Raw genomic sequence first — 14336 nt, 5'->3', positions numbered from 1 at the left:
GTACTCCCGCCCGAAAAGACAAACGTCTTGTAATACAACCGGATGAGGTATTAAATGGCAGCTCACTACCGAAAGGAACAAATCAAATCAGAACGGTCTATAGCGCATCCAAAAGTCCCATACATCGCTTCGTGAAGAACTGCAAGACATAGAGCATCGAAATAAAGACAAGTCGCACACTTCCAGATTAGGTCAAAGTGTATCCACCGTCGACACGGAGATCCGCACCAGTAATGTACTTGGATGCGTCACTGAGGAGGAAGGTCACGGCGCCCATCAGATCTTCGGGAGTGCCCATCTTTCCGACAGGAATGAGGGAGGTCCATTTGTCTCTCAGATCGGGCCTTTCATCGAGAATTTTGCGGGTCCTATAGAGGTTGGGTCAGCCTGTCGCTCAAAATATCAAGTGGAAGATGGTGGCTTACAGAGCAGTCAGCATGTATCCAGGGCTGATGCAGTTAACCCGAATGTCATGAGCGGCCCACTCCACAGCAAGAGAAGCGGCGAGGTGACGCACGGCAGCCTTGGCCGCATTGTAAGGAGCCTGGGGCTGAGGAACGTTGACAATGGCACCGGACATGCTTCCAATCATGACCATGCTGCCCGGAGCCTTGCGTTCCATGAGATGCTTTGCAACACCAATTGCAAACAAGTATGTACCATCAACGTTGACACCCCAGAGCTTTTGCATGCGGTCGTAGGGGTAGGAGATGGCATCGAAGTTCTCGGTAAAACCAGCGGAAGTGACCAGGTGATCGATGCGGCCGTGCTTCGAGATAACTTCCGCAATTGCGTTATTTACGGATTCAGGGTTGGCCACGTCGGCGTAATGAGCTGTAACGTTGGGCATTCTAGATAAAAAACGATGTTAGGATCTGTTACTGGCAAAAAATGCCTGAGGTACGCCAATTGACTTACTGTTCTAAGCCAGGATTCTCCTTCTTGAACTGTTCGACAAGCTTCTGAGCCTGCTCTTCAGCTTCCTCTCCTGGGGCACATTAGCCGTCACCGCTAGAATGCATCTGTTGCAAATTAATTGTCTGAAACTTACGGTTTAAATCGACAATGGCCAAATCAGAGCCGGACGCAACAAGCGCCTGAGACATGACCAAACCAAGACCGCGGGCACCTCCTGTCACCAAGCTGACCTTGTTTTCTAGGGAGAATTGGGCAAGGGTGCGCTTGAAGTGCATTCCTCCACGGCCCTGAACGACGGGAGTACGAGGCATGTCCGCATCAGCGGGGTATTCAATTACGACGCTCTCATCAGTACGCGCGAATCGTCCTTCCACTTCAGCGGAATCTTCGGAATCCTTCTTTCCATCTTTCGCGCGAGGAATTGTGTACGAGAGGGATCGGAGGAAAGTCTTAGAAGCGGAAGACCGGGGAGGAGCAGCGAATGCAGCAGGGCGAGAGCTCTGACTGAGAGCTTTCGCGGCCTGACGAGCGATCGTGGATTTGAACATCGTATATGTGAGATAGGTGGATAGAAGATTGCACTCGGCGGGATGTTGTCCCCAGGGGATAGGGATTGGATAGGGAGAGTAAACAGAGGTAAAAAAGCTTGGGGAAAGAGAGGGAAAGTCCGAATAAGTACTCGAGGCGAGGAGAAATGTTGATAATAAAGCCCAGAAGAAGAATGGAAATAGAAGTGGTGATCTCCCTTGGGTAAAGGGAAGCAGATGGCAGTCGGCGAGCTGGCAAATAATGCGAATCCGTGGGTCCAGAAGTTGGCAAAGAAGAAAATAGAAAATGTCTAATGGAGGAGGAGCTGGGGAATGTAAATGTAGCTAGGGAGTGGCAATAGGTACGCGGTTACTCCATGTATTAGGTACAACTATCAAGTAAAGGCATCTAGTTACTGCTGCTGTGTATATACAAAAGCTGCAGCAATTGCGGTGAAATAAGTACCTTGAATGGAACGCCGCAACGGGATATCCGATGGAACAGAAAAGTCAGACGGAAGAAATTGCAGACGTGACTCGGATGACCGGCGTATGATTCAGGACGAAATTTCCCATTCGTAGATTCCTTTTTCTTTGTTTATCTATATTTCTGGGTGATGTCAGGCGGGTGATGGAAAAATCACTGGGCCAGACCCCAACCGCCATGCAGCGATCTGGACCAAGATCTGCCATGCAGTGGGGGTTTTCTCCCAGATTTCCAAGCCACTGGCCCATGCGCTGCCCTTTTTTTTCTTTCCGCGTGACTCCAACACGGCCCCTTGATCCTCGCGTAGAAGATTCTGTCCATTATCCATCTTCCTGTATTTACTTGTTGTTTATTTTCATTATCATCTTTTTATTCTTTGTGTTCTCACTAGCATTAACATTTCTAAGGAGTATCTGGACGTGTCCTCTATCTACCCCTTGCCCTCGTGTGCTTGTGAAGGAGAACAAGTCGTACCCAAATAATGTTGGCCATCAGAAGTAGGAAAGATGTCGTAAGTACCTCCAATAATCGCTAATTCTAGAATAGTAAGCATAGTAGGGGTTGCACTAATCTTGTCAATTCAACAATACCGTTAAGTCTGTTAACTGCGTAGGAGAAAAGGATTGATCATGCAACCGAGTCATCCGTCATGTCGATGTTTATCGTCAGAAACTTTTCATTTGATATCTGTCACAACCTCTTATTATCAAGAAAAAGTAAAAACATACTTCGAGTGCTTCAATCTTGAATATCCTGGATGCGTGCCAATGCCAGCATCCGTCTTATGGCAAGCTAACCGCTGCAGCCTGTATGTACTCGGTTACTGATACTTACCTCCTGTGAATTACATGCAAATGGGCATCAAAGATGAGGAGGAGATCACTAAGTTACTTGCCACATCTTAGCTGATCCTGTGGCGACCAAGTCTAAGCACTGTACTCCGCAGCACAAGAGGGATTGAGTGCACCAAGGAGCACGAAGTAGTCTACTGTTTACCTGAGAGAATCCGGTCCAATCCGTGGCATCATTCGCACTAAGGACTTGGGGGAAGTGGAGTAGTGCCCAGTACTCCGTAGTGGATCTGGTACTCCCAGATGGAACTCGGTAAATAATGACCACAACCCAAACTTCCCCGCACGTCCCATGTCCAGGAGCCTCATGCTCTCCTTTTATGGGCTCGTCTTGCTTCCACAACCTTCCAGGGTGGTCTCAAGACTCTTCTGAACTGTGCATACTTTTAGTAATTTTGTGATGCTTCTCAAGCTGTGCCATTCGCTACCCTATTATTGACAATCGTCAGGGCGGACAATTTAAACAGTACCTATCGATGTAGGATGTTTACTAATACATTTTGATGCAGACATGCCGACTCATGACCAAGGTTACAACATATGCAGCTCCTGTATTCGGATCTAATGCAGACGTCTACGCCCAAAAGGAAATCTGGCAAAACATATCGACGTACACAGTACAATGTCCGTTCCCAATCGGTCGTATCCTAGTTCCAATGCAAAGTTGGTGCATCAACTGGAAGTCCCTTCACCTTCCTCTGCAAATTCGACCAGAGGAGTACCGCTCTTGCATTGATCCTGTAAAAACACGTCAGTCATCCACCACTCCTGATAACCAGAGATCAAAAAGCGGAAGTTCTGGAAGCACAAGGGAAGGGTGTTCTCGAAGCTTGACGTGAGGGTCCGTGCTTCGGTCACAGCTCTCCAAGACTCCCATACTCCAACCATCCTGGTCCGACTTGGCGCCAAACTAACGGGCCGAGATCCAGGCCATTAATTAATGAGCGTCGTCACCCCATCGGTCAAGTGACTGATCAATAAACGGGAACGATGCGCAGGGGGCAACGACAATAAAAACAAAAGCGCAAAAAAAAAAAGACGCGTGACTTACCCCTTTTTGATGTACCACTTTGGAGATGGTTCCCTTCTGGGGGCTGCGAATAACTGTTTCCATCTTCATACTCTCAATTACAACCAGCGGCTGGTCTTTTTCCACAACATCGCCTGCCTTGACCTCCACGCGCAGCACCTTGCAGGGCATCGGGGCCAAGACACTGTTGGTGACATCCTTCATGCCCAATGCTTTTTCCATCCATTTGGCCCGTGGGATTGTCAGGCGGTATTGAGCACCTCGCAGGAATGCAACGACGGAATCGCCGTCTTGTATCACAGTCGTGTCAAGTCGTGTGTGGGGAAAGAAGGATGTCACGACTTTGGATGCGGGATCGCTATGGCTAGTCACTTGCTCGAAAACCCGACTGCCAACCTCGATATCAAACACATTGTTGCCAGTCTGCTTGACACGAACATTGAACTTTGTGCTATCTTTCCGTCCCGGTGTCAGTTCTGCTAGTGTCATCTCTCGTACTTGGTAGCTGGGGCTGAATCCGACAGCGGATCCTTCAAAGGTTGCCTGCTTTCCGGTCGCTGATTCAGAGTTGTGGTGTAGACAAGCCAGCGCCACTTGTGCAAGTACCTCATCCTCAATCGGGTCCTTGATGAACAATTCATCGCGGTGCTTTTCAATGTAGCCTGTCTCCACCTCGCCTTTGATGAAATCTGGGCTTCTGCAAACGGATTTGATGAACTCGATGTTGGTGATAGGGCCTGCGACCTCATATTCTTCCAAGGCGGCTGCTAGTTTGCGGATTGCCTCTTGCCGGGTGGCACCGCGAACGATCAGTTTTGCAATCATGGGGTCGTAGTGAGCTGAGACTTCATCTCCCGCGACAAAACCTGCATCTATTCTGACGTCGTCTGACGTCGCAGGAGTGCGAACGTGCAGTAGAGTGCCAGAGTCAGGGATGAAACCTTGGTCCGGATTTTCTGCGTATATTCTAGCCTCGATGGCGTGTCCGCGGTGAGCCATTTCAGCTTCAACTTGATCCTGGGTCAATGGCAGAGGGGCGCCCTCCGCGATTTTGATCTGCCAGTGGACGAGGTCCTGACCGGTGACCATCTCTGTAACGGGATGCTCAACTTGCAGCCGAGTATTCATCTCCATAAAGAAGAATTCGCCGGTGTCGTTGTCGAAAATAAACTCGACGGTACCAGCACCCTCGTAGCCTACGGCCAGCGCTGCAGCTCTCGCCTTCGCCCAGATATCTTTTCTGGTTGCGTCTGGTAGATGGGGTGCTGGAGACTCCTCAAGGATCTTCTGATGCCGTCTTTGTATGCTGCAATCTCTCTCTCCTAGAGCGACACAGTTGCCGTACTTGTCTGCAAAGACCTGAACTTCGATGTGACGTGGTGTTGTAATGTACTTCTCGACCAAGACGTGGTCGTCTCCGAACGAGTTCATGGCTTCTGATTTCGCAGATTGCAATTGAGCCTGAAATTCAGCTTTAGAATTGGCGATACGCATCCCTTTGCCGCCACCACCTTTGACTGCTTTAATAAGCACGGGGTATTTGATCTTATCGGCTTCGGCTTCGAGGAAGTTCACATCTTGATTTGAGCCGTGATAGCCAGGAACGCAAGGTACACCTGCAGCTGTCATGATCTTCTTTGACTGGCTTCAAGATATTAGCGAGGGGTAAAAGATGGACCTTCGTGATCGGCATACCTCTTGTCTCCCATATCCTCGATTGCTTTCCACGGGGGACCGATGAAGACTAGACCAGCTTCTGTGCATTTCCGCGCAAACTCTGAGTTTTCACTCAACTACATACAACAATGATAAGTGTACAGGATCGTTTATTCGTTGGCAAACACTTACAAAACCGTAACCGGGATGTATCGCTTGGCAGCCTTCTCTCTTAGCAATCTCGATGATGCGGTCACCATCGAGATATGCAGAAACTGAGCCGAGATTAAATGCAAATGGTGAGCCCAACGCGTGCTGAGCATGTCTGTCGGGATCCGTGTATAGCGTTGTCACTTTGATGCCGTGTTGAGAAGCCGTGCGGCCTACTCGTCTATAATCTGGTCAGTGGAGCTTAATAAAACGTTAAACCATCCTAATCATACAATGCTATCTCTCCTCTGTTGGCAATAAGAACGGAGTCCAGTTTCCTCTGTGGCACATGAGTACTGGCGGCAGTGGACGCTGTTCTTCGGGACCGTCGAGCTGCTGTCGGGCCCATGCGGGAAGAAATGCGGAGAAGAGACGAGAGAGCCATAGCGACAAATTGCTGCTGCTAAACAGCCCTATGTTGAATTTCTGTGCAGGTTTTTCAAAACTCTCAGCATAGTTCAGATACGAGCGAAAGTAGCTTTGAGGAGCTCTCCGCGAGTCTTAAGAAAAAATAAGGCCCTGGCTCAGGTTCTACCGAAGCATGACAGTAACATCACCCCCTTGAGCCGACGCAAAGCGAAACTGCGGGGAAAATATATGCACGTGACCAGTACTCCACTCTGCAATCCATCTCGGCGAGTTCTGCTGGGCGGAAGTCGAAGGGAGACAGCGATCAGCCCCAAGACACGACGTCACCGTCCATTTTTTCTATCATTTGCGGTGGTTTCTGTTATACTTGAGATCAACTGGGATATAGAGCTTGGTTGTGCTTTCTGATTGCAAAGACACTCTTTTCCTTTCTCTCTCGCGAGGCCTATTTGTCGCCACGGAAAATTTCTGCGCTCCTTAGGTCTTTCCAATTCCAGGCGGCCTAGTTACGCTTTCTCGACAACGAAGCGGTGCAATTTTATCGCTCTGTGATCTGACTTCGCCAACGTTGTCACGCCTTTCGAAATGTCAGATGACGAATTTCTCGACGAATACGACGATGAAGATATCTTTTGGATTGAGGAACCAGATCCAACCATCGCTGTTAGTCATTGCGCTCGCTGCAATTTCCGCTTAATTAGCGGACGTGTCCTCGATTTTATGCTGACGAGTCGATTAACGATATAGGATGATTTGGCTGAAGCCGCTACACACGACGTGTTGTACTTTGATGATCCCTCTCTCGACGTAGAGGACGTTTACAGTGATTGGGACGAATTGTCTGATGATTATTATGATGACGACCCAACCGTTGAAAAGAGGCGACGGATGATGGATGTAATGAAGAACAACGGATATAGTGGAGAACTGCTTGAGGACATTCAACGACAAGGATTGCTGGAAAAGAAGACATTGGTGCACCGGCTTCATCGTGGCGGGGTTGTCGCCGAATCACCAGCATTCAAGACAGACCAGGCGTCGTTTCAAGCGGTGGTGTGGAAGAGCTCCGATGATGAAAAAAACACGGTCCACTTGTATGAGCCGGGCGATGGGGAGAAGGTTGCACTGCTGAAGAACTGGCGGGAGGTGTTTCGAAATTCTCATCCTGCAAACGATCGACTACGTCTGCGCAAACTGGGTCATCTCAAGGTGGACAAGGAACATGACCGCTCACGATTAATCGGCGCCATATTGCAAAAAGAGAGTCAAAAGGAAGACAGTTCAGACTGCACCTCTGGCGCCTCGCTGGATAATCTTCGCGAAACTGATGCTGCCTCCGACAATAGCCTGGCATCGACTCCCGCGGAGTCTGTGTCATCGATTCCCCTGCACAAGATCAGAGAGATGGAATCAATCACCAGTGTGCCCGTCGTTCCCGAGTTGAACGACTTTGCGCGCTCTCTTGAAGACCCGGAAATGGACGATATCACCACGAAACGAGGTGAAGCCGAACCGACCAATGCTGAGGGCAACGGTTCATCGCTTTCTTCTGGGAAGCATCGAAAACGTAAGGCGTCAGACCTTGCCGAGGAGCATCAGGATACGAGCATCGATGCTCCCAAGAGGTTAAGGTCAGAAAGCAATGTATTGAACACAGCTGGCAAAAAAGGAATCGCCGCGATTGCATCGTCGGGCCCGGTGAGAAGGTCAACCAGGCAGAAGACGAATGAGAAATAAACCGGTATATGAACCGACAAGGCCCAAATTGAGCTATACGTATATTTAGATCATGCAAGAATTAGATGATAAATGATATCAGAATTCTTCTATACATTCAACTTTCATACAGTCCTTTCTCTATGCATATTCCTTGTTAAAAGCGCGCCCGATCACCATCCGTCTGATCTCACTAGTACCGGCTCCAATCTCATAGAGCTTCGCATCCCGGAGCAGCCGCCCAGCAGGGATCTCGTTGATGTACCCATTACCGCCCATAAGTTGAATAGCATCCAGGGCACACTCGGTGGCTCTCTCGGCAGCGTACAAGATGGCGCCCGCGCAGTCCTGCGTGCGGATCGAAACCTCGCCGGTAGCTGCGGAGTTATCGATATGTCGTGCCGTAGCATAGGTATAAGAGCGCGATGCTGAAAGCTTGGTATACATATCTGCCAGCTTCCCTTGAATAAGCTGGTTGTGGGCAATGGGTGTTCCGAATTGTTTGCGAGTATGGGTATATGGGAGCACGAGGTCGAGGGCCGCTTGCATGATTCTATTAAATTCCAATTAGTGCCATAATCTTCAGAATATAAATACTTTCACAGCGAGGATAGCCTACCCGAGTGGACCAGCGCTCAGGACAAGCCGTTCGAGATCAAGACCCTCCATGAGAACTCTGACGCCCTTGTTCAACTCCCCGAGGAGGTTCTCCTTGGGGACGAAGACATCTTCGAAAACAAGTTCTCCGGTGTTTGATCCACGCATACCGAGCTTGTCAAGCTTGCGCGCGCAGGAGAAGCCCTTGAATGTCTTTTCCACGACGAATGCGGAGATGCCCTTGGAGCCCTTTTCCGGCTCTGTTTTGGCATAGACGACAATATAGTCTGCGTCGGGACCCTAAATCGTAGTTAGGGTCAGTGTCAGTGCTCACAAGAGCTGCTGTAGGATTAATTACTACTCACGTTCGTGATCCACATCTTGGTGCCGTTCAGTACCCAACCACCGTCGACTGCTTTAGCAGTCGTCTTCATGCTGACAACATCAGAGCCTGCGGAGTGCTCTGACATGGCCAATGCTCCGATCTTCTCGCCGGACAGGAGCCCAGGGAGGAACCGAGCCTTCTGGTCTTCAGTACCATTCAAGGACAGTTGGTTTACGCAAAGCTGCGAATGTGCTGCGTAGGACAAAGCGATACTCCCTGTAGGTCAAACGAGTCAACACTCAAGTTTGAATGCAAGCCTTGAAAAGCCGCAACCAGGGGCAAATACCTGAAGCTCTGCTGAGTTCTTCCATCACTATACAGTGCGCTTGATAGCCCATGCCAAGTCCACCGTACTCCTCGTTGGCAGTGACACCAAGAAACCTAGTGAAACACAATTAGGCCCTGTAGGGTACGAAAATGCCTTGAAGCACTAACCCGGCGTCTCCCAGTTTCTTCCACATCTCTGCCGGGAACTCATTCTGTGAATCTGTCCGAGCGGCGACCTCCTCAGGTATTTCGCGCCCTTGAATACGCATAAGTATCGGAGAAGTGCAGATATAACGTGATAATCGGATGATGAAAGGCTCATCACATACTCGTAAACTCTTGTACTCGCTCTCTTAGCTCCAGCAGCTCGTCCTCGGTGGGCGGTACGAATCCCTTGGGATGTTTGATTGCCAGCGACCTTGATGCGGGGGTGTAGATGAGCGGCGTCCTCATCCTGCAAAGGGTCCTGGACGAGGTCCGAAATAGGGACGCTACGGAAGCCATTGTGGATGAGAATAAACACTCTTCCAAGGGAGATTTCAGAATTCTCAGGCAACGAAAAAGAATGATGAATATCAGCAAAAATGAAAGCCGAGGATGGTTGCATTTACATAGCGATGCGAGGCAGAGAGAAGAGCGGGCCTGAGGCCAGCGGCGGGTAAACGCGGCAATCGTCGCTGTTTCTTCTCCGCAGCCGTTAAGCTGGAGTCCGGGGACTCATCGTCATGCCCTTCTTTTTCTTCCCCATCATCAACCCGCAGCCTTTCCTTTCTCACAGTCTTTTCCCACTTCCTTGAGGACACTGTCCTGTCTTTTGAGATCGCTCTTGGAATTTCAGTCAAGGCCATGCCATAATAACCCCCGTCATCTGCTGAACATCAACATTTCCTTTGCTCCACAGCCATCCCCGCAATGCGTGCCCCATCTCCGCTCCTCCGGGGCTTGTGCTTCAGAGCAACCACCCTTCCGTATCCTCGACGACTCCCGGCACAAAGAAACCTGGTTTTAACATACTCTCGCATCTCGTCACGAACTGTGGCCAGCTATACACATCCGCATCATGCCAGCGCCATTTCCGTGCTCCCCACTGCGGTGGACACCACCTCCGCTGAATTCCAGGAGAACGCGCAACAGATGAGAGAGTTGGTGGACCGAATGGCCAGTCTACACACTACCATTGCACAGGGAGGACCGCAAAAAGCTAAGGAGAAGCATGTCGCTCGAGGAAAGATGCTCCCGCGCGATCGTGTCACTGCGCTCATTGATCCAGGGACGTCCTTCCTGGAGCTTTCACCCCTAGCTGGCCATGGCGTCTATCCCGGGGAAGACGTTCCCGCTGGAGGCATTATTACAGGCATTGGCCAAGTGGAGGGCGTTACCTGTATGATCGTGGCTAATGACAGCACTGTCAAGGGAGGAACATACTACCCCATTACCGTGAAAAAGCACCTCCGCGCGCAAGCAATTGCCCAGGAGAACAAGCTTCCATGCCTCTACCTTGTCGATTCGGGCGGTGCCAATCTCCCCCACCAGGCAGATGTCTTCCCCGACAAGGAGCATTTCGGACGGATCTTCTTCAACCAGGCCAGAATGAGTTCTCTCGGAATCCCTCAGATCTCTGTGGTCATGGGGCCCTGCACCGCTGGAGGTGCCTATGTCCCAGCCATGAGCGATGAGACTATCATAGTCGAGAACCAGGGAACTATCTTCCTGGCTGGTCCTCCTCTGGTCAAGGCAGCGACGGGTGAAGTCGTCTCCGCGGAAGATCTGGGTGGTGGCCAGCTACACAGCACCATCTCCGGTGTCACTGATTACTTGGCCGTGGATGATGCCCATGCCATTGTCCTCGCCCGGAGATCCGTCGCCAATCTCAACTACCCTAAAACAAGCGTACCTCAGGTCTCCGCAGATACCATCAAGGAGCCGCTGTATGACCCGGCCGAGCTCGACGGCATCGTCGGAACCAACCTCCGCCAGCAGATACCAGCTCACGAAGTCATTGCCCGTATTGTCGACGGCAGCGAGTTTGCAGAGTTCAAACGTGACTACGGAACCACCCTGGTGACTGGATTTGCTCGTATCTACGGCCACCAAGTCGGTATCGTCGCGAACAACGGCATTCTATTTTCCGAGTCTTCCCTAAAAGGAGCGCACTTCATTGAACTGTGCGCTCAGCGCAAGATCCCCTTGCTATTCCTTCAGAACATCTCCGGATTCATGGTCGGAGCAGATGCTGAGAAGGGCGGGATCGCTAAGAACGGTGCCAAACTGGTGACTGCAGTGGCTTGCGCGGACGTTCCCAAATTTACAGTTGTGTTCGGCTCCAGCGCCGGAGCAGGAAATTACGGGATGTGGTAAGCGCCCTCGTTATGCTGTATTTACCTCGAAGGACACAGTGCACTAGGCTAACTTTGCTCCGTCTCTTATAGCGGCCGCGCATACTCTCCACGACTGATGTTCATGTGGCCCAACGCGAAGATAGGTGTCATGGGGTCCGAACAATTATCTGCTGTCATGGAGGCAGTCGGTAGAACCGCCGATCCGGAACTGAAAGCACGGATCGACCGTGAGTCGGAAGCGATCTTTTCTTCCGCTCGTCTCTGGGACGATGGTGTCATTCCGCCAGCACAGACGAGACATGTTTTGGGCCTGAGCCTTGCGGCTGCTCTTGGTGGCAGAGTAGACAAGGATGTGCAGACTCGTTTTGGTGTTTTCAGAATGTAAATTTATAGCGTAATTCAGCGGTCATTACTCACGAAATTCGCTTTGTGTACATTTCATACAGATTGGACTCGTAGGAGACCCGTAGACACACCGGCTGCCAGTTCTCCATGAACTAGCATGACAACAGCTTGGACGCGTATTCCAGTCAGTAACGGGCAGGAAGCGAACTGTGACAGAGAGGTCAAGACGGCAAATTCCTCGATTCTTCTAGAAAATATGTGGTATACAAGAATAGTAGGAACATGATACCAAGCTGATGCAATGAAGTCAACCCGATTCTCCTGGAATCGGTTCGGACTGAGCCTCTCAGGAGACCAGGGTAGACAAGAACATGGGGAACATTGATACCAATTGCAAGAACAACACGGCAGGGACAGTCGAGAATGGATAAAAGAAAATCATCAGGAGATCACTCGACAACTTTTCCAGCCTTTCAAGAGTCAGGTGGCAACTTGTAATAATGAAAATAACGCGTTATAATTGAATGTCGTTCTACCGTTGGGAAGAGCACGTAAATGGCGTATAGTGTAGCATGTTATGGGGCACGTCGTGAGGAAATTGTAAGCAATTGATGGGTATGTGAGAGTGTGAAGGATGTCTGTCGAAGCTCAAGATGTACGAGCAGTGATACACAGAACCGATGGACAGGAATGAACAGGAAATCGGACGTCTTGGGGGTTTCTTGCTGCAGTCGTCGTTGGTGCTGTTGTGGATTTGGGATTTATAAGATAACACAGGGGCCCTTTCGTCGTTTCTTTTCTTTCTTCTTATCGTAACGACCGGCACCTTCGCGCTTTCTCGCTGAATTGTCGGAGCCATTGGACGAGTTTCCCTGCATGTCTTTTCTGATTATTTGCCGGCAAAGATCAATAAAGACCTCGTTGACGTTTGCTCTCCTACGCGCTGAAGTTTCATAATAGGGAGCATTACCCCAGCTCTGGGAAAGTGCGAATGCTCGAGCTCGCGGAACAGCGCGGTCTTCCTCCAGATCGGATTTGTTGCCCACAATGACAATGGGGACTTTTTCGTCATCCTTTATCCGGATAATCTGCTCCCTCAGTTCGGACAACTCGTTCAAGGATGACATGCTGGTGATAGAGAATACGAGCAGAAAGCCTTGACCTTGCTTCATGTAAAGCTCCCTGGAGAGTGAAAGAAATAGGGTTAGCACTGGCGAGCTGAAGCTGGCGTCTACATGATAAACATGTTTGGCTGGAAAAGCGCAGAAACCATCGGCAAAGGAGTGAATAAGATAAATTACCTCATAGCGGCTACAGAATCACGTTAGCCAAAAGGTCACAATATCAGACAGCGGGGGGACTTACTGAACTGCTCGGTCCCTGCCGTATCGAGTCTTTTGAACAATCCAAGCGTCAGTACTCTCTCAAGCTAACAACGGTGGCAATTCTCCCAGACAACAAGATCCTGCGAAAACATACATTTCCAGAATACATTGCCGGCCCTGGAAGAGTCAGCATTAAAAGTCCAGCGCAAACGTCGAAAGCGACTTACATCGACCTCAATCTGCTTTCGGTAGGAGTCTTCAATTGTGGGGTCATAGCTTTCGATCCACACATTCTGAACGAATTGAGCTGTGAAAATCAGACGGTGTACCTCATTGATGGAGATCCTTGAATCGGCAACACAGTTCTCACAGCGAGCAAGAAGGGGGAACAAGGGTGGAATGAGCAAGAGAAAAGTACGCACCAGTAAGACAGCTTTTCCCCACACCTCCTACAGCGCAGACAATCGACAATCAGTTAGCCGAAAAGTACCTTTTGGGCGTCTTCCGACAGAAGGAATATTCCTACCTGCGCCTAGAACCACAATGTGATATTCCCGTCTAGCAATTGACACATGGTAATATCAGTAACCCGTTACGCAGTGTCCCTCAAATGAGGATATCTCTGACAGGAGGACTCACTGGGGCCGCATCGAGACTGTACGGACTCTTTCGATAGACAGTCAACCTTGTAGACTTCGCGCAGGTCGTCAGTGCATAGCTCTAACGTCAAAGGAACGCAATTGGAGGTGTGCGTTATCTACCTGTCAACGCTGTCGCCGATGTGCTTCGCAGAGCGGTGTAACCAAGTTCGATCGAATTTCGGAGTGCGTTCAGTAGGGTATGTCAAAGGCTCGCTGCTGGTATCCTCCTTTAAATCGTAGCCGGACGGGTAGTGGTCTGATTTCCTGGCTCCCACTGGAAGAGCAAGGGCGACGAGACGCGATCCGTTACATCAGTTTCCAATGCCAATTGCTAACCAATTCCTCCGACCTAGGGTTATATCGAGCCCTTTAATCAAATCACACCCAGAGGTTCGCCGGTTCGATAGTAAGGGACAGTGGTGATTAGGGAACGATGCGCTCGAAAAAGGAAAAAAAAAAAAGTTGATGTCAACAGATTTGGTTCCAACGTCCGGAGGCTAGGCTGGGCTAGTCTGGTCACTCCTGGTACGACCGAAGAACGGGTGTGGGGAGAGGGGAGGAAGCGATAAGAAGCGATTCCGTTTCGGAGGGAGGCTTGAGATCAAACTGGTTCCTGGACACGCTGCAGAATGGTTAGCATGGCATGCAATGGAATTGCACGTAAGGGAGGCCA

At 50.1% G+C, this 14336-nt stretch overlaps 6 protein-coding genes across 6 annotated transcripts; 2 read left to right on the top strand and 4 right to left on the bottom strand.

The window, feature by feature from the left end:
- Positions 1–187: 187 nt before the first annotated feature.
- Positions 188–1466, bottom strand: Aspvir_004245 (putative D-arabinitol dehydrogenase ArbD; the record flags this gene model as incomplete). Its single annotated transcript, XM_043267476.1, has 4 exons — positions 188–368; positions 426–851; positions 919–988; positions 1052–1466. The coding sequence occupies 4 exons, from the start codon at positions 1464–1466 to the stop codon at positions 188–190; spliced, it is 1092 nt and encodes a 363-aa protein (XP_043123411.1).
- Positions 1467–3455: 1989 nt separating this feature from the next.
- On the bottom strand, positions 3456–6064 carry Aspvir_004244 (acetyl/propionyl/methylcrotonyl-CoA carboxylase subunit alpha; the record flags this gene model as incomplete). The annotated part of the gene is made up of 5 exons (XM_043267475.1): positions 3456–3521; positions 3835–5458; positions 5509–5606; positions 5662–5860; positions 5913–6064. The coding sequence occupies 5 exons, from the start codon at positions 6062–6064 to the stop codon at positions 3456–3458; spliced, it is 2139 nt and encodes a 712-aa protein (XP_043123410.1).
- A 569-nt stretch (positions 6065–6633) lies between these two features.
- On the top strand, positions 6634–7785 carry Aspvir_004243 (uncharacterized protein; the record flags this gene model as incomplete). Its single annotated transcript, XM_043267474.1, has 2 exons — positions 6634–6711; positions 6796–7785. The coding sequence occupies 2 exons, from the start codon at positions 6634–6636 to the stop codon at positions 7783–7785; spliced, it is 1068 nt and encodes a 355-aa protein (XP_043123409.1).
- Positions 7786–7905: 120 nt separating this feature from the next.
- On the bottom strand, positions 7906–9517 carry Aspvir_004242 (isovaleryl-CoA dehydrogenase; the record flags this gene model as incomplete). The annotated part of the gene is made up of 6 exons (XM_043267473.1): positions 7906–8317; positions 8384–8661; positions 8727–8962; positions 9033–9127; positions 9182–9269; positions 9343–9517. The coding sequence occupies 6 exons, from the start codon at positions 9515–9517 to the stop codon at positions 7906–7908; spliced, it is 1284 nt and encodes a 427-aa protein (XP_043123408.1).
- A 408-nt stretch (positions 9518–9925) lies between these two features.
- Positions 9926–11737, top strand: Aspvir_004241 (putative 3-methylcrotonyl-CoA carboxylase, beta subunit (MccB); the record flags this gene model as incomplete). The annotated part of the gene is made up of 2 exons (XM_043267472.1): positions 9926–11367; positions 11443–11737. The coding sequence occupies 2 exons, from the start codon at positions 9926–9928 to the stop codon at positions 11735–11737; spliced, it is 1737 nt and encodes a 578-aa protein (XP_043123407.1).
- A 721-nt stretch (positions 11738–12458) lies between these two features.
- Positions 12459–13314, bottom strand: Aspvir_004240 (putative RAS small monomeric GTPase (Rsr1); the record flags this gene model as incomplete). The annotated part of the gene is made up of 5 exons (XM_043267471.1): positions 12459–12879; positions 12999–13008; positions 13063–13077; positions 13177–13199; positions 13250–13314. The coding sequence occupies 5 exons, from the start codon at positions 13312–13314 to the stop codon at positions 12459–12461; spliced, it is 534 nt and encodes a 177-aa protein (XP_043123406.1).
- Positions 13315–14336: the final 1022 nt, after the last annotated feature.

Source organism: Aspergillus viridinutans, assembly GCF_018404265.1.
Source record: "Aspergillus viridinutans IFM 47045 DNA, scaffold_2, whole genome shotgun sequence".
Lineage (NCBI taxonomy): Eukaryota > Fungi > Ascomycota > Eurotiomycetes > Eurotiales > Aspergillaceae > Aspergillus > Aspergillus viridinutans.
This window is presented reverse-complemented; position numbering and strand designations above follow the sequence as displayed.